General features: G+C 30.2%; 1 protein-coding gene across 1 annotated transcript in view; it reads left to right on the forward strand.

Annotated features, from left to right (window-relative positions):
• Positions 1–1,716: 1,716 nt before the first annotated feature.
• The window catches only part of LOC111625853 (voltage-dependent calcium channel type A subunit alpha-1-like), a 30,254-nt gene continuing 12,233 nt past the window's right edge, over positions 1,717–19,737 (forward strand). The window contains exons 1-2 of the mRNA XM_023369093.1: positions 1,717–2,062; positions 3,844–3,946. Coding sequence (XP_023224861.1) covers positions 1,935–2,062; positions 3,844–3,946 — 231 coding nt within the window. The 5' untranslated portion in view covers positions 1,717–1,934. The remainder of the gene's footprint in view (positions 2,063–3,843; positions 3,947–19,737) is intronic.

A 19,737-nucleotide genomic window follows, 5' to 3' on the forward strand; every position in this document is an offset into this window, starting at 1 on the left:
GGTCTACAATTTTTTCATTGCAGCCCAATAAAACTTTATTTTAATTAATATTAGTTGTAGTAATGTCACAGTATACTTTATCCTACAAAGAATATGAGGACAAAAATTGTCAAAATATATGTAAATTGTTGTTTAAAAACCCTTTTTGTAATTCTGTTATTTAAAACAGATTTTATGTGATGAAACCAAAAATAGATATATATTTGTAAATTTTTAATTAACTATTCTTATCTACATGAGAAATTTTAATTTACATTTTGAATAAATTAAGGAGAAATGAAGAACAATGAGATACTACTAGATTTTACTGAATCTGTCACATTTTATAATGTAAATAGAGATGATACTATGCAAGGAAAAACAATATAGAAGTGCTTTGTATTATATTTGTTTTTCAAATGGTTGCAACTCAATATTGTAGCTGTTCACATGCTATATCCTTAGGGATAACTGAAATATTCTTTTTAATATTAAAATAATTTATCTAACAGTAGCCCATTGTTTTTACAGTGGTACCTCAGGTTACGAACGCCCCAGCATACGAAATTTTCAGGATACGACATGAAATTCGAACATATTTTTGCTCCACGATATGAACAAAAACTCACCATACGACATTACATTAGTTCGCATTTTTCATTTGTTTTTCTTACTACAGTTACTTTTTTTAATGTATTACTTGGCTTTAATTTGAGTATGTTTTTTGCGTTGGAATGAATTACAGTGGAACCCCGGTTAACGAACGTCCTGGTTAACGACCAAATCGGTTAACGAACTTTTATTTTGCAAAAATTTTGTCTCGGATAACGAACAAAATTCAGATAACGAACGTAACGGTATTTTGTGTCAAATTTTAGTTGGTGTTAGGCATGCGCGAGTTAAGCATTGCTTTNAGCCAGTGTCATAAATTGCCATTAACTGAACCTTTTGCATGATTCTTTAAAAGATATTTGTTGCATTGTATTATCTGTTTATTTGAAAATAATAGTTAATGCTGATCTTTCAAGCTCTTTTTCTTAAAATCTTGTTGCAATGTCAGCATTCACATAGAAATATTTAATAATAAAATGCTCCTACATAAATGTAAGAATAGTACTATTTAATAGTATTAAGTAGTTCATACTTTTTGAGAATGGAAAAAAATGTGTATGTTTTCTTTTATTCTCATCTCATAAATATTTATAACACAATGAAAGAGAACGTGCATTTGTTCATGGTATTCCCAATTTAAAATAAGGTGGCCCAGAAGCATTTTAAATGTTCATTGAAGCTGTATCTTAATTCATAAAAAACGTTTTTATTTTTTAATTTGAGAAGAAAGAGAATGAAGAATATTGCAAAGTGATAAAAGAAATTATGGAAAGTAACCTGAAGTACATTTTTTGATATTATCTGAATATTCTAATAAATCAGGTTATTAATGTTATCATATAAATATGCACATTAACTAATTTACTGTTATTTCGCTTTGCTTTCCCATTCTCACAAAGAATGAAACTGGTCTTTATAGTGCAGCCATTGTTTGCAAAATGTATGTGTAAAAAAACAACATAATTTTCAAAATTTTCACTAATTTTGACCGATTGATGAGAACCAATTAATCATTGGGAAAAAAGTAACTTTGTTCATATTTTAAACAGTTATCTAAATAAATACTGATAAGTTATAATTTTAAAATTTTAATTTAAAAAATTTAATTAAATTTTTAATGATAAGATTTACTTGAAAATAACATATCATTGATTCACCTTATTCATATATATTTATGCAATAAAAAATGGTTCCATTTGAAATATACTATAAATATTGAATTTGCACTTAGAACACAATTTTCCAGCAGTTTCTTAACATCCCATCTATAGTAAGCATCCTATGTCTAAACTGTTCACATTGTAGACTATATTTCGCAGCATCCTTCCCTTATCAAGAGGTTAATGGGAATCCGAAATTCAAATTCTCGAGCGAGCCATGGCAGCCTATATGCAGATGATGAAAATTATGGAGATGCAGAAAACAGAATGCCAAGATCCAGGACAGGATCCGTCCATCAGTCTAATTTAAGGTAAAATCTTTTAATAATTTAAATTTATCGCAAAATGTAAACTATAATCTATCTGTTGGGGACATTGAAAGTTGTTAAAACAAAAATATAAGAAACATTATATTATTTTTCAAGATAACTCAATTAATAAAACCTGAAAGTTTCAGTAATTGTTCCATAATCTAATATAACAAAAATATTTAATTAAAAATTTTTTCTTGTGTTTTTAAACCTATAGCTTATAATTCATACTCTGGTGTAACTACTATAATTTATTTTTATTAAAATGGTATCTTTTGTTGTTGTGAAATTAATCATTTTGATATATAAATACTAAGTACATAGGCAGAGAGAACAGATAAAATTGCAGAAGCATAACAAAATATTTAATTAAAAATATAAATTTTATACAGGATAAATAGAACAGATATCAGCACTCTGGATTAAGTTCATATATGACAAATACTTCAGTAAACCCTGAATTACAACTGTTTCAAAACATACAAATTACTAGAGTGATAATCAGCAATCTCGTACAATTAGTTACTTACAAATTAATACACACCAAAAGTGACCAAATCCTGAAATATAAAAATTTAGGATGTGAAACCGAGCATTTCAACATGAGATCAGATGAGTCACATCACCATCCATAACAAATGTTACAAACAACCAATGAATATTTTACTTATCCATATGCTTCTTTACAATCCAAAATAACAACCTGCAGCTATGGCAACAATGAATAATTATGGCTCTGAGTTTAGCTTTGTTTGCTTTAATCACCTTTTCTTAGCTCAGATAATTAGCAAAAACCATCAACTTCCAACTCTTTTATAACTGATCTGCACAATTAGATATTAAAATTTTTATGCTATAACTTGTATGCAATTCTTCTTTGACTTACAACTCATGCAATGAATATTGACTATTTTTGAATATAATTATGAAAAAATCCAAAATTGGGACTGTCCTGCCTAATTTGGAACATCTAGTCACTTTTTACATACTATACTAAACTAATACTAAAATTAGTTGGATTAGTAATGGACAAAGAGAGAGAGAAAAAGAAATTTTTAAACCTGAGTTTGGTAACAGTGACTGGCCACTTAACAGGGTCAGTGTCTTCATTGTGAATATTCAATATAAATAATGTCAATCAAGTCAAACTATCAGTCAAATTATATTAAGATTCACTCACAATCAGAAGACCTGAGACATGTGGTGTTATAAACTATTTCCTTTCTTTTTTTATAAAATGACTCCTCCTTGTTAGCATTTCATCTATTCATTCAATCATTGCATGTCCATACTCTTTCAGCCTTCCAGATCATACTGCCTCTTGTTTTTTGTCTTTTCCCCACAATCAGGTCAAACAAGTTTTCACAGACAGAAGGAATAACTAAACTATATTGGATCCAGCATAAAATAAGATGGACAGAAGTGACAATATAAAAGAGTGGGGAAAAAAGAAGAAAATTACAAACTAAATAAATCTACTTACTAGAAATTTATTTCAATAATCATTAAATATTTAATAGTATTGCTTTTTTCTTGTATTTTCAAATTAAAAGACTAACATTTTATTAATACAAATTAGAAATAAGTAACTTCCTGATATAAACAATGATTTGATTTATATTTTTTTTTTATTAAACATTTTGAATAATTAATACAGGTAAAAGCATATACCACAATTATTAACTCAAAAAAGAAGTTCACAAATTTTGTTCTAAAATAATTTTTAACACAAATTATTCATACTGTTACTCTTTCATAAAAATTTTTTATATACTTTGTAGCATTGAAAAGATAAAACATGGCGAAGAAAAAGATTGGAAAAGATCATTTAGTTTTCTTCGTACAGGAAGTAGTAGGAGGAGGAGAAAAGAGCACAATAATAAGGTAATATAAAATAATCCTTAAATATGCATGAAATATTTTTGCATGTTGTAAATTAATAGGGAAAAACAATTTTTCATGAATTTCATATGCAACTGTATTGATATTGATATTGTGATTGGTTAAGAAAACACAGTATGTTTTTTACTTGGTTTTTTTGCAAATTATAGATCATAATTTATGTATGCCACTGTATATTTTAACAACACTTCAAAAGCATTGAAGTGTTGTTAAAATATATACACTTCAATGCTATTGAAGTGTATATATTTTTTGTAAGTACATGCTCTTCGAGCATGTACTTACATTATAGATCTCTAAAACACCTCTACATTATAGATCTCTAAAACACTCAGTAGATATATTGTACATGCTCTTCGAGCATGTAAGTGTTTTAGAGGCTGACTGATATACTGTGTAACATGTGTTGGTGTTACAGATGTGTCGTTCTCTCTTGCACAATTTTATATGCTTAAGATACTGAGGAAAGGTTGGGATATATTGCACCAACCTGAAATGCATATGTAATTTAATTTAAGAATAAAATCATAGTTCCTAACCAAAAATTTGCTGCGAGTTCATCTACCATAATTTTTTTTGGATTACAGAGATGTTTTACATAGATATCTAATATACAGAAATCGAATTTATATTGTGAAAGACAACAAAAACAAAAAATAGAAAGTGTACAAAAACATGGTCAGATAGTACATAGACAATACTTACCAGATAATAGGAACCAGACCACATGAAAGACAAGATCATTACTGCACTACTGTATTCAAAGAACCCATGAACAACAAAACTATACCTAACTGGGATCAAACCACCCTTGTAATATGTGATGCAGGGCATCTCTCAGTCAGAACTGCAGAAGAGTCAGTTGTCATGAAGATCACTATCATAAACAAGAGAAAAGAGAACAATTCTCTCAACTGACAAGTATGGCTTGAAAATTTGATAACCAACAAGTGGCCTAAGAAATATCCCAAATAACAGATTGGTTTCTTTAAAAACATGTTCTCCTTACACTATAGAATCCAATGCTACATATATTATTTGACCCAAATTTAGACAAAGCTGTGAGTAGCAGGGGGCCACTGGGTTGAATCCTAATGACCACTTAATCTGCACAGGCCTAATAGACCCGCTCTCAGTTGTCGGATGGCTTGTTTTGTCGGATGACACCAATATGTGCAAACCGAGGGGATAGAACAAGAGTTTCTCCCACTTACCGGCGCGTTGTCAGAGAGTGGCTATAGGAGGGCAAAAGGAGTGGGAGGCGTAACGANTTAATCAGAAAATTCAAGAAATTTATTCGAAATTTATTTATCTAAATTCAATTTCTATTTCAGTTATGCAACTACCTTGATATTTATTTTATTGTACTTTATCTACAATAAAGTTCAATAACACTTTTTATTTATACTTTATTCTCTTTGTAGGCACTTAAACAGCTTTTTATCATATTCATTACGAATTCGGTCATGTCTATACTGGAGCGGTTAGATGGCATAATGAGAAATGGATCTGACATATCCAAGCCACTACAAAAGAAAAATCCATGAGGTTCTGACAGCCCCGAATTCAAACCTGGGATTGTCAGAACTCAGGAAAAATTTTTGTCAGAAGGTGTGCACTTTAACCATAGAAACAACTGCCAAATTATGAGTATCAGACTGCATTTGGATCGATCATCTATGAATCATTAACCAGATCCACTCTCAGTAATAGACTATATCAACTTATGGTAATTAAGGTGGACGTAAAATGGTTAATAACTTACGGCGGGCATATTAACTGGCTCAAATAGAAAATTAATTAACATCAAAAAATAATATATTTAATAGAATTTTATTACAGTTTTAAATTATACACTTACTAAAAATTTTATAATAAAGAAATCTGTTTTTCCTACTAAAATTTTAATTATCGAATCAATTCTATTGACATTTTATTAAATAAATAATAATTTTTAACTATGAATACGTTAAAACTCTTTTATTTTTTAAATTGAAATAAAAATTTGAGAGGTTAAATAATGAAATATTTCACTTTACAATAAATATTCGTATATTTAGAAATTTAAATATTGATACAGTATGTTCGATTTCTTTCGTGTAAATTTACTCCCTTAACATGAATTACATAATTATATTCCTTATAATTATATTTTTAGTTTATAAATTTTCTATTTTTAATTAAATTAATTTATTTACATCATATATTAAAACCATGATTATTAAAACGGTTTAGAAATTTATAACTATACGCCTCAATAATCACAAAACAATTATTTCATAACGGAAACCATAACTGAAATTTATGTTATCTAAGATATTTCTTTTATTATTAAGAACTGAAGCAGTTNACTTCAAAAGCATTGAAGTGTTGTTAAAATATATACACTTCAATGCTATTGAAGTGTATATATTTTTTGTAAGTACATGCTCTTCGAGCATGTACAATATATCTATAATATATTGTAATATATCTATAATATATTGTAATATATCTATAATATCTAAATTTTTTTTGTAAGTACATGCTCTTCGAGCATGTACAATATATCTATAATATATTGTAATATATCTATAATATATTGTAATATATCTATAATATCGAAATCTATAATGTAAGTACATGCTCTTCGAGCATGTACTTACATTATAGATCTCTAAAACACCTCTACATTATAGATCTCTAAAACACTCAGTAGATATATTGTACATGCTCTTCGAGCATGTAAGTGTTTTAGAGGCTGACTGATATACTGTGTAACATGTGTTGGTGTTACAGATGTGTCGTTCTCTCTTGCACAATTTTATATGCTTAAGATACTGAGGAAAGGTTGGGATATATTGCACCAACCTGAAATGCATATGTAATTTAATTTAAGAATAAAATCATAGTTCCTAACCAAAAATTTGCTGCGAGTTCATCTACCATAATTTTTTTTGGATTACAGAGATGTTTTACATAGATATCTAATATACAGAAATCGAATTTATATTGTGAAAGACAACAAAAACAAAAAATAGAAAGTGTACAAAAACATGGTCAGATAGTACATAGACAATACTTACCAGATAATAGGAACCAGACCACATGAAAGACAAGATCATTACTGCACTACTGTATTCAAAGAACCCATGAACAACAAAACTATACCTAACTGGGATCAAACCACCCTTGTAATATGTGATGCAGGGCATCTCTCAGTCAGAACTGCAGAAGAGTCAGTTGTCATGAAGATCACTATCATAAACAAGAGAAAAGAGAACAATTCTCTCAACTGACAAGTATGGCTTGAAAATTTGATAACCAACAAGTGGCCTAAGAAATATCCCAAATAACAGATTGGTTTCTTTAAAAACATGTTCTCCTTACACTATAGAATCCAATGCTACATATATTATTTGACCCAAATTTAGACAAAGCTGTGAGTAGCAGGGGGCCACTGGGTTGAATCCTAATGACCACTTAATCTGCACAGGCCTAATAGACCCGCTCTCAGTTGTCGGATGGCTTGTTTTGTCGGATGACACCAATATGTGCAAACCGAGGGGATAGAACAAGAGTTTCTCCCACTTACCGGCGCGTTGTCAGAGAGTGGCTATAGGAGGGCAAAAGGAGTGGGAGACGTAACGAAGTCGTGATGAGATGTCGATAGTACTTATCAAGAGTCATTAAATTAGGAATAACATATTTAATATAAACTTAAAAATAAATACAAATACATTAAAATTACACATTACTTCTAAACCAGGGGTGTCCAACCCGCGGCCCGCGGGCCGCATGCGGCCCAAGGCAAGTTCCAATGCGGCCCAGTAAACGTGTAAACAAAACCGAAAAATGTTTTAATTTTTTTATTATTTATTTATTTCAAGGTTATAAACTCAAAAAAGAAGTTTCACAAAGCCGTAAATCTTTATTCATATTTTATTTTTGAGTGGAAAGAAAATATTTTCAAATACTTGGAGATGTGTGAATGAGAAAAAATTACTAAATAAAGCTGCAGTTGTAACTCAAAGGATTAGACACCCTAATTTGGGGAAAGGGGAGAAATGCGAGAAATGCCAAAAGATAAAAAGTAGTGAGGAAAGTTAAATAGATCTTCTGTTATGCAAATATTGATGTTACTGTGAATAACCGATATCTGGTGAATTCACACAGTCGTTTTCGTGTATGTACGAAATATTTGCTAAATATCATTATTTCTCACTTACACCTGATGGTGAATGTTGAATAAAAATATTTTTATTACGTTAAGGCAAAAATGCAACATTTTAATATGTCAAAATAGGAGAAAGCTTAAGTAACAGCACATTTAAATAAACTGTTGAACCTAAAACGAACATAACATTCTTAATCATTAAAGAAAATAATACAATAATAAACTTACACATAAATTATGTGATTATCGTTATACAGTCTTATTTATTGCAACAATTTAAACTGTTATGGCACTTTGAATTGCACAAGAGTCCCTTGCTTTTACAACTGCATTTATTCGTGGAACACTTTTTTTGCAATGACAGCGTGTATAGCCTTGCTCTCCACTTTTCGAATTAGCTGCAGCTGCTTCTCTCAGCGATATTTCCTGAAAAGAAATCTCATCTATAGAAAGTAGCTTTTCTTTACAAACTACGAACTGATTACGTTATTACGTGATTACGAACTAATCTGTTAATTAATGGTGTCTTTTATTCGGATATCGCCGACGCCTTACCGATGACCCCTCTCATCCTCCGCCGCTCGATCTGACAAGCCGATCCCCATCTCACGGGATCGAAAGACCTTGTCCTACCTCCGGCCACTCACAAAGGATTTGGCGACAGACTGTCGCCTCTCTGTCGACATTGGCTTCTCGGGTGTGGATTCGACCTCCACCAAAGCTTATCTGTGCTTGTCGACATACACCGGCGATTGTTCGAATATATAATAATATAACCAAATATTTGGACTTTCACCGATGTATTTTGTATTATTCGGACATTCACCTAAGAATATCGACATCCTCTAATTTCGGTCTTTCACAGTAACATTGATTCTTAATTTTCCAACCTTTCTCACTTCTTTATCTTTTGACCTTTCTCTTTTTTCCCTCTGATTTGAGTCTATAATCCTTTGAGTCACAACTCCAGCTTTATTTATTATTCTTTCCAGCGTTGCAAGATTTCGCTACATTGCACCAAATGTGGCTACTTTTTTAATTTGATGTAAAAAAATATAATTTGGCGCTTTGCCTAATTTTTGGGCTACATATTATTCATAAATATATTAGTTGAATAAAAATGCACTTTAAAATAGTGTTTCGTCGCTTTTTATTAATTAGAGACCCAAATAAAACAAATATTTGTGTTTTTCAAATAAATTTTCGTTTGACTATATTTATAATAAATGAATTTATCTATTTCTAAGTAAAAATTGAAAGTGTCTGTAAAAGTAATTTTCTAAAATATCCTTTTTCGTGATAAAATTTTAATATTTATTATTATAATCTAGACATATTAGTCCTTAAATATACTTGTATATTGGGCCACAAGTATATATTATATAAACTTGTGGCTCAAAACTCCTTGACTTCTTCCAATGCGGCCCAGAGAAACGAAAAGGTTGGACACCTCTGTTCTAAACAATATGAAAGTGATAATTATAATAAATTCCGAGTCGCGACAATATCGGACAACGAAGTCCATCTATCCCGTAAGTGGGACCATCAAAGGTCCTCGACACAAAATATGACTAAGTCCTATCCAAAGGAACAGATAAATAAATTCAAAGTTCTGAGCGTATCGGTAAACGACTAATTTCTAAGTCCCGACTATATCGAGTGACAATATTTCTAAGTCCCGAGTATATTGGTAAACGACTAATTTCTAAGTCCCGAGTATACCGAGAGAGAGTGAAGTAAAAACAATCTAAGTATTTACCTCTTTAGGTCGGCGATCAGAAACCTTGAAGTCCTTCCAGAGTAGACGCTTGTAGTCTTCTTCGACCGATGATCACGTCCTCCGATGATCACCTCGAGATCTCCGATCATTCCCCTTTTATACTTTTTTAGCGTGGGAAATCTCGGGGATTCTTCTGACGCAAACTGTCACTTCTCCTGATTTATGACAGTCTCCCCCGTCATGGGTGACGACAATGCAGACATCGCTTGACCAATTAATGTTAAATTCATCACCACCTGGGGAGATGACTGACCATTTTTGGTAATGTTCTCACCGTAAGGGTGCCCTTGTAGGTGACCTCTTGTCTACTCTCAATACAGGAACACCCGTCCGTCTCCGTCCACCGGACACCCGCAGGAGACTACTTTTTTACAAGGTGTCTGCAGTGTGACCATTAGTAAAAACAAACAAACGTCCCGGGGAGAGGGGATTTCTTCCGCGGTTGCCTCGGACGGCTTCGTCCTAGGGATGACCTTCTTGACGGACGAATTACGCAGTTCATTATCCGGGATCTATTCCTTGGACATTAGGGTGAGAACGGGAGAAATAACGGAAATGACGATGAAAGAAATATAACTTGTTATGTATTTAATAAAAATTTTCTTAAAAGAGTCAGATTTTCACAAAGCCATGAGCAATACTAAAGCATTGTTAAACTCAAACATTTTTTCCATCTGTGTTTATAATATATATATATATTTATTTATTTATTTATTTATTCTTATATGTTTTTTAAGATTAACTGAAATAAGTGATATTTTACTTCTAATCTGATTACATAAGCCTATATGAGTTTTGAATCATTTTTGTTTTAAAATAAGCTGTTTTAGAGTTTTTGTTCTAATTTGTATAACTGGAATCTGATAATGAGAGATATTTGTTGGACTACTTAAAAACTTATTTGGACATTAATGAACTGAAGATAAGAGTCAATGGTTATAACCACAAATCGCCTAATCTAATATTAACCTCATTTCAACAAAAATTTTCACGTGAAATACTGTTTAACCCTGTAACGACCACCTGTTTTTAATTATAATGTAATTAAGCATAAAAAATACTTAAAACTGAAAAAAACGAAAGAAATGCATTAATTTTGAAGAAAAAGCTTCAAAGTTTAAGTTCCTTTGTCTCGCCTGTCTGCAAAATTTAACACCGATGAGTCATTGTTTACACAGCTGGATGACCTTAAGAACAGCTGGAGTCAGATTTCCCGGGGCATTCTCATAGACGTCTCGGAAAAAGAAGGGTTTAAAGTAGGGTGAATACTAGCTAGGCCTATATTTTTAAATATTTTTAAACAATGAAATATTTTAATTGCAATTTTCTATCCCCCCCTAATTAATTAAATTTATAAAAATAAAATATATTAATTTAAAAAATTTAAAAACTATTGGAGGTCTTTTTTGACATCAGAAAGCAGCTATTAAGCATTATGATCAAATGTGTTTTTCAGAATTATACAAAAATGATTCCTATTTATAAGTGACAGTTTAACATGTTACTTTTGTTTTCCAGACTCCAAACTGATAATGCTATCAGCACCTGCATTAATTAGTATGTAAAATTGGAGGCAATAAATAATTTGAAGTGACAAAAAAATGTAAAACTGACAAAATGGTTGGCAATTTTTTTTTTAATTTTCCAGAGCGACCCTTGAAATAGATGAACATTATGTCTCTAGTCCATTCCAAATTGCAGTCGCAGATGACAAAATTTAAAAAATTTTCAACTATCTTAGTAACATTTTAGTTTTCGACCTGAAGATGGCCTATTAACTAGGCTGAAAACGTTTGTTTTTTAAAATTATATTTATTTCTCGGCAAAAAAGGTGTTTTGTTTCTCTTTATTTAGTTTCTGAGCACTTTTGATATTGTTGATATTATCTTAGTAACACTAAAAATAATTTTTAAATACAAGTATATAAGAGAAGCCATAATAACAAAAAAGAATTAGTTAAGTTTTCAATCCATACTATTAGTGACACTGTAGGACAAAAAGCCTGAACCATCATATCAAACCCATCAGTGACATCTGCAGTGGATAGAAATAAGTAATCTGCCTTCTTACTGTTTCTGTCCATTAAGTTTGCAAATTGATAAACTTGAGAGAACTGCCCAAGTTTACAGCAGAATTTGTCCCCAATTAATGGGGCATAAACATTGTTTCTCTTGTAACTGAATACTCATTGGTAATACACAACATTAGTTTTATTTACTTGTCCTAGAACCTGAAATTAACATCAACAAGATCATTGTTATAATAAAAATAAATATTTTTAATATGTAAATAACTTTGATAACAGGTAAATTTTTCTAGTATGGAAACAAGAAATTAAACTGTTATATATGCACATTATATTATCATTGAAAGTGACATTTATTTAAACATATTGCCAATGTTTCAGATCACAAAATACTTTAGAAGTATGCCAAAATGGGTCATCACTATTTTATGATTTTATTGTATAAGAAATAGGAAATTTTTATTGTATAAGAAATAGCACTGTACTTCTTTAAATCTATGTTTGTTTTGTGCAATTTTGGAAAAAATATAACATTATGGATGCCATAGGAAACATCAACTTTACTCGGCACGAATTAACTGATAAATGCATGAACAGTGTGTGTACAAAGTTATGACTGAAGGTATCCAAGAATTCTCAACGAGAAGAGCCTACCGCTGTATCGTTAGGTTGCAAATATACACAACCAAAACCCACTATATTAAGCAAATATACACACAGTTTAATCTAAATTAATTAATTAAATATTATAATTATTAATTTCAATATGAGATGGTGCCTAACGCCTCACTTTAGGGCCAAATTAATTTCTAATTTATAATCATTATATCCAAATTTAGCCCGATCATTTATAGCAGTTGTGGTTATACAGTAGACCCCCTATAAAGCTTAGATACGTTCCACGTTATTCGAATTTCACGTTGTAGGAATCTTTAAATACATGAGCCAATTGCAGCCCGATACGTGTGAAGTTTACGGACTATGGCTGTTTGAAAGGTTCCATAAAATTAATCAATTCTAGACTAATTCGACTCAACATTTCCAAAACACGTATAATTTTTTGGGAATAATCTGTATAAACTATGCTATAAACAAAAAATTGTAGGATTACTTACCGAGTGTGCACCGTTTGACTATGCCGTTGCTTACGCTTGTTTTCGTCACGGAGCAACGCACCAAACGGTGGCCACGTTTTCTGATAAGTTATTTTTCTGTGAAAACTTCATTGAACTTTGGAGACATCATTAATATAAATAATTTTTATGGCCGTTGAATAAGAAATGTTTCTTTCACAAGAAATGTATAAAATTAGTGCTGTATTAGACTTACGGTACCTAATTTACATACTGTACAGACGATAGTAAACAACTTACTCGCCTAAACTCTCCGTAGCGTGGCGCTGGGTAGCAGAAAGCATATATATAATTATAATAAAGTTACAATAAATTAAGTTAATACCCTATAATTATATATACGGTACCTAATTTATATATAATTAATATATAATTATATGTACAGTACCTAATTTATATATAATACTGTACAGACGATAGCAAACTCAATTTGCCCGCCTAAACTTTCTGTAGCGTGGCGCTGGACAGCAGAAAGTAGTTCGACTGCTCATCCACTATTGGTCCAGACTCGACCAATCTTGTCGCGACACGAGTTGGCGACAACATTTTACAAGTCCCTTTATACAAATACTGCCACAATTTTTTCGCTACGTTATAGGAACCCACGTTATAGGGGGTTCGACTGTATATCATTAGGTTGACCAAATTGTCAACCTAATCAATACTTCCAGACTAGATGTAGACAAGCAGGATATTAAGGAGTTACTGCAGGTTTCTGGTGAGAGCCTTACCAACAACCTTCAAGAACTGGAAGAACAAGGATTTTGTGCAGAACTGGAAAATAGTGATTCTGAAAATGAACAACCCAAAAGAATTTCTCTACAGATTTCCTTCATAAAAGTTTAGTAACAATAACCAAAATCGTTGATCAAGTTATAGAGAATGATCCTGATTTTGAAAGGAGTGCAAAAGCAAGACTAGGCATTTTGGATGCGATCTCTTGCTACCAACATTTGCTTAAGGAAAGAAAAAGAAAGAGACATATGAAACTACATGACTTTATTGCAAACAACAATAATATCAGAAAAGCCAGGACCTTCTTTACAAAAAATGAGCTTTACATATGTTTGTGTTATTTAACATATATTATTATGCAAATTAATATAGAAATAATTTAAAGTAAAATCTATTTATTTTTGGTTGTGTGTTTCCCTTTCCCTATTTACTCTGTGTTAAAATGACCTTGTTTAGCACTTTGTCATCTAGGAAAGCATACCCTACGTTAAGCGGGCTCTTGCTGTATTTTGTAATTTTACTTTCTTTGGAGATGCTGTAGTTCTGCAGTGTTTATCACATGCCACCACTAAATTTGTCCTAACTCTTAATTTTCATCACTTATTTTAACTTTGGTATTCATTAAAAAATTTTACAAAATTTTTTCTAAGTAGCTAGTAAATTTTCAAAAAGACATTTTAAATAAATAAAAAATAGCAGTGCCTTTTTTAAGTTATAATTCTAAGATTTATTTCTCTTCAAATATGATAAAGCATTTAAAAAATTCAGCGTAAATTTTTCCATAGATAAAAAATGTTTTTCTAACATTTTATTTAAGTATGTTTTTGAATAAGCAAAATTTTAACATAAAAATAAAAAGAATTTTATTCGTTAATAAACTCATTTTGCACTGTGACTTTATTCTGTTACCTAAATTGAATAATAATCCCCTTAAAGTTGTAGTAACCACAGTTCTCTTTTAACTAAAAAAACATATATAATTATAGTTTATAAATATCACTGGTGATGGTATAATATATTGTGGTGAAGGGATAAAATGAAGATATGGTGGTGGGTAAATCAAAAAAATGAACAAGGAATCACTGAAATAATTAATCTTGTAGGTTCCTTTGACTCGTACTTTGAACAAACAACACACAGTTTCAGTAAAAGAAGATAACAAGCTTATTCCAGAAGAAGTTCATACAAGTCATTTTTCAGTTTTATATGTAACTCCAGTTTAAGAACTTATCATAAAGAAAATATAAAATTATTATAGTTACTTAATATTTTATATATGCACAAGTATCCCTCAAGAACCAACAGTTTGAATTCATAGAAAACTAATAAATCTTTCCTTAAATTATTTCATTAAAATTTAGTTGGGAAATCTAAGTTTATATATAAATTTTAAAAACAAGAATGTTTTAAGAATATGTTTTTTTATATCATTACCATTATCATTTGTTCTCAATCCACTGAAAGACAAAGGTCTCTCCAAAAGCCTTTCAAATAAGTTTATACAATGTCTTTCTCTTACATATTAGAAGGATGAAATTAGGAAATTTGCCAGACTATCTGCCATAGGGTCATTTCCTAGTTCTTATCCTGTCTCTTGTTATTCCAGTCAAGGCAAGTACATTTACTATTTACAATTGTCATTTCTTCTAATGATGTGACTGACCCATCGCTATATCAGATACTTTCTATTTTCTTTTGTAATGAGTTTTACTTATGATCTCTTTCAACAATTCCTAACAGTACAGATCAGTTCAACAATTCCTAACAGTACTTTCAACAATTCCTAACAGTATGCAATGAAGTGATGCATGTGTGCAACTTCTAAATAGCTTTCTTTGCAACATTGTCTCCCAGATCCGTAAGTAATGACATAGAATGCAATGGTCAAGAATCTCTCTCTTCAAGTGAATTTACACATTATTTTTGAATATAAAGCTATTCCCTTCCAAAAATATTCCATTGTAGTTTTATTCTATGATTAACTTCATCCATTATATTACATATATCTTTGATACAATTGATAATAAGCATTAATATCCTTCAGAATAATGCTATTGGTTTCTAATGCATAATAAATAATTCTGTTTATTTAAACTTTATGTACAGTATTTAAAAAACAAGATATTACTGTTCTATAATGTGTCATTTTTGTTTTTTTAATGAATAAATCTCTCAAAACAACTGCTTCACCAAACAATTACAGAGAGGAAATCTTTAAGAGCAGTTAAGAACTTTTAATATGAATATTCCAGCTTACTCTTGTGGCTCCTTCCTGTACAAGCAATGAGTGAATGCCATTGATATTATTAATGAGTTAAATTATGTTAGAAGGGTAGCACTAACACATGGTTTCCAGAGGAAAACCATGTTGAAAGGTTGATTATGGCTAATGAATAGACCTTTGCTTCAATAAAAAGTAGAATAATTCACTTTGGTGACATTTAATGAGAATCTGCACTGTTTCTGTGTAGCTTCACGTTAACCAAGGATGCACCTATAGTAGTGGCACCAAAATTGAATTACTCCAAATTTTGTAATTACTCAAATATATAATTTGAATAATTAATTCTAATATAGTGTATATTATTATTTTTCTTATAAAGTGAAAAGAAAATTATAATTTGATAATCAAAATATTTGTTTATATTATAATGGGAAATCTGCTGCTATTTATTTGATGGTAATTCTTCTTAGGTTCATTAGTAATAGCCTTTAAGACTTTTCATAATAGCTTTAGAACTGTGCTTTCACACTACGTATGCAAAGTTTTGAAATGTATGAAATATTTTTTCGTAATTTATAAAAACCTAATAATTTCTAAACATTCAACACAGGTACTTTGAAATCATTATGCTGGTCTTAGGGTCACCATTCCTAATCTACAGCATACTGTAGGAATCCAATATGTTATCTTCTACTATATGATCATAAACAAAATTTCACACCTTATTAAACTTATTATTAGAGTTTATAACATGAAAACATTTTTGACTAAATTACAAGTCTTCAGTTACCAAACTTATGAATACAAAGTTCAAACAAAAGAATACAAGATAAAAATATTTAAATTTTTATATTGTATTTTTTTTATTTGACTTTGTATTTATTAGTTTGATAACTGAAGACTTGTAATTTGGTCAAAAATGTTTTTATATTATAAACTCCAGTAAAAACTTTAATAAGATATGAATTTTGTCTATGATCACCATTTCCTCTGGCTTTTCCTTATCATTATACAGCAGATTAGTACCATATCCCTCCCCAAGGTCCAAAAATCAGGGGTTTACAAAATATGCATGTTTCATCCCAGTTTTGGAATTTCTTTGTTACTTGTGGCTAAACCTCAAGACACTTTGTATTCCTTCATTTTTGTACCTAAGTTCACTTAGTGTAATACAGCCCTAGCTGCTTTTGGATATTTTTCCACAAATTTATAAGCAAACCATTACCAATGCTTGCATTAATAAGGAGGACACAAGATAACTCCACTTATCCTGGAAGTTCCTCCTTAAGGAATATTTCAATTTGATTTAAATATTCACTGTTTACAAAACTGCTTTGTAATTATTTGAGAGATTTTTTTAAATTTATTGTATTTCTAAAAGTTACAGAAATCATTGCTATAAAAGATGTTTTATTAACAGATCAAAGTTTGTGGTTATTCTAAGAATAATTATTACCACTTTCGTAACTATAGAAAAGAAATATGTAATCATTTTTACTAGCCATAACATATTTCAAAATATGATGATAAATTGAATACTGAATTATGATTAAGAAATCTAATAAACCATATTTAATATAAATTTATCGCTTTATGAACCAAAATGATTGAATTTTATCTTGAGGGATACTGAAAAATGTTTAGAATATGTTTTAAAAAGTTGAAAATGTATAAAAGTATTCAGTCAAATCTGATCATTTTTATATCACACTGTAAATTTAGAAATTATTTGTTTAAATATTGATAATACGTTTCAATGTATAATTTATTCATAATTATATAAATTTTCATATTTTATTATTTTAGTTATTTTTCTCAGTTTAATTAGTTTCTCATTTCAGTTACATCATTATTTTTTATGATATTTGTCATTGAATTCATTATTCATTTATAATTTTATAACTTTTTTGTTTCACTTTTTATATGAAAAAATTTTAATGTTGGAAATCCATTTATATTTTTGTTGTTAACATCTGTAGTCTTTTTACAATTTAAATAAAAATTATTGTGGTATTATTTAATTTACAAACATGTAAACAGTTTAAAATTATGTTTATATCGAGTATCATTCTAATAGAATAATGTTGTTAAAATGAAATTAATCTTGATATTATAATGTTTTAAAATGTTTTGATAAAATGAATAAAATCTGTTTTCTTAATTGATATTTGATAAAATAATTCATATATACCACATATATTTTTATTTAGAAATTAAGTCCATGTTGATGAATTTTAACTTAGCACTCCTATTTTTATATATTGTGCACAAATAAAATATAATCATCCTAATTCAAGTTATACAATTTTGTGATATGGCAAAGAGAAAACAATATTTTTGTAATAAGATGCTTGTTTCATTATTGTCTAAAAGCATCTCTCTGCTGATTGTGCAACAATCGTAATTTGTAATTTCAGTAATATTAAAATAAATTTTTTAACATTTCTAATGTTATTAAGACATGTTCACTGTACTAACAACAATGCTACAATTAGAAACTATGGCTTTGTTGTTTATATTAATGAACTTTTGATCCTGAGAAAGAAATATTTCATAATCTTCAAATACATAAAATATGAGCAAAATGTATTATAAAAATTTGTAAAAATATAAATATAAATATAAATAAATTTGCCACTAAAGTTGATAAATATAAATGAAGTATCTTTACAAGTAAAAGTATTTTCATTTTTTTTATAAGAGGCTGTCCATAGATGTCATACCTTCTTGGGGGAGATAGTAGTTAAGAATGTGACACAATAGCGAGGTTGAGGCCGAAGTTTTAAATGTGAAAACGTGTACGTCAGACGTTCAGCACCACTGTCCATACTGACTTACATAATTGATGCAGTGTATTTATGTAGCAATAAAGCAAGAAGTCTATCAAGAAGGGTAAAATCAATGTGACAATGAATGATATGGGAGGGAGGGGATTAACCACCAAAATTTAATAGCACCAATTTCCCTAATACACAAACCTCCCTACAAAATTTCAAAAACTTTCAAAAAACATAGGAGTTATTAAGCTTCAAAGTGAATGAACAAAACCCTCAAAATTTTTTACATTTCTCAATGTTTTAAGATCTCTTTAGTCCAAAAATGTAACAGTCTTAGGTGTCATTTTTTGACAATTGGCATACGAGGCGTGTCCGGAAAGTAAGTACCGTTTCATTCTACCACCATTGCTGCGGTAGTATCGCAGTTCAGCGCCTGCGCGCATGTCTCTCTGGTTGATTGTCAGTCCAGTGACGCCATTACAGCCGGATTGTGTTGTTTTTCCACGTGTTAGTGAGCGTTCAAAATGTTTAAGACTATTGCCGATCCCGCCGACTGTGAAGTGCATTCTGTAATACGGTTTTTGAATGCAAAGAATGTTAAGCCAGTTGAAATTCATCGTCAACTTGTAGAGATTTATGGTGAAAATGTAATGAGTGATGGAATGGTTAGAAAGTGGGTTCAACAATTCAATGCTGAATGCACTGATGTTCATGACGAAGCATGGAGTGGCTGGCCTTCTGTTGTCAATGATGGTTTGGTTGCAAAAGTGAATGAAAAAATTCCTGAAAACAGATGGTTCACAATAAGATTGCTTTGTGATGAGTTTCCACAAATTTCAAATACTGTTTTGCATGAGATTGTTGCAACAACCGATGTTCAGCAGTGGCTGTCTTCACTGGCGGCATCTTTCTTTGAAGAGGGTATAGACAAGTTGGTTTCCC

The sequence above is a fragment of the Centruroides sculpturatus genome, unplaced genomic scaffold (assembly GCF_000671375.1).
Source record: "Centruroides sculpturatus isolate CEXI.00-Female unplaced genomic scaffold, Cexi_2.0 scaffold427, whole genome shotgun sequence".
Lineage (NCBI taxonomy): Eukaryota > Metazoa > Arthropoda > Arachnida > Scorpiones > Buthidae > Centruroides > Centruroides sculpturatus.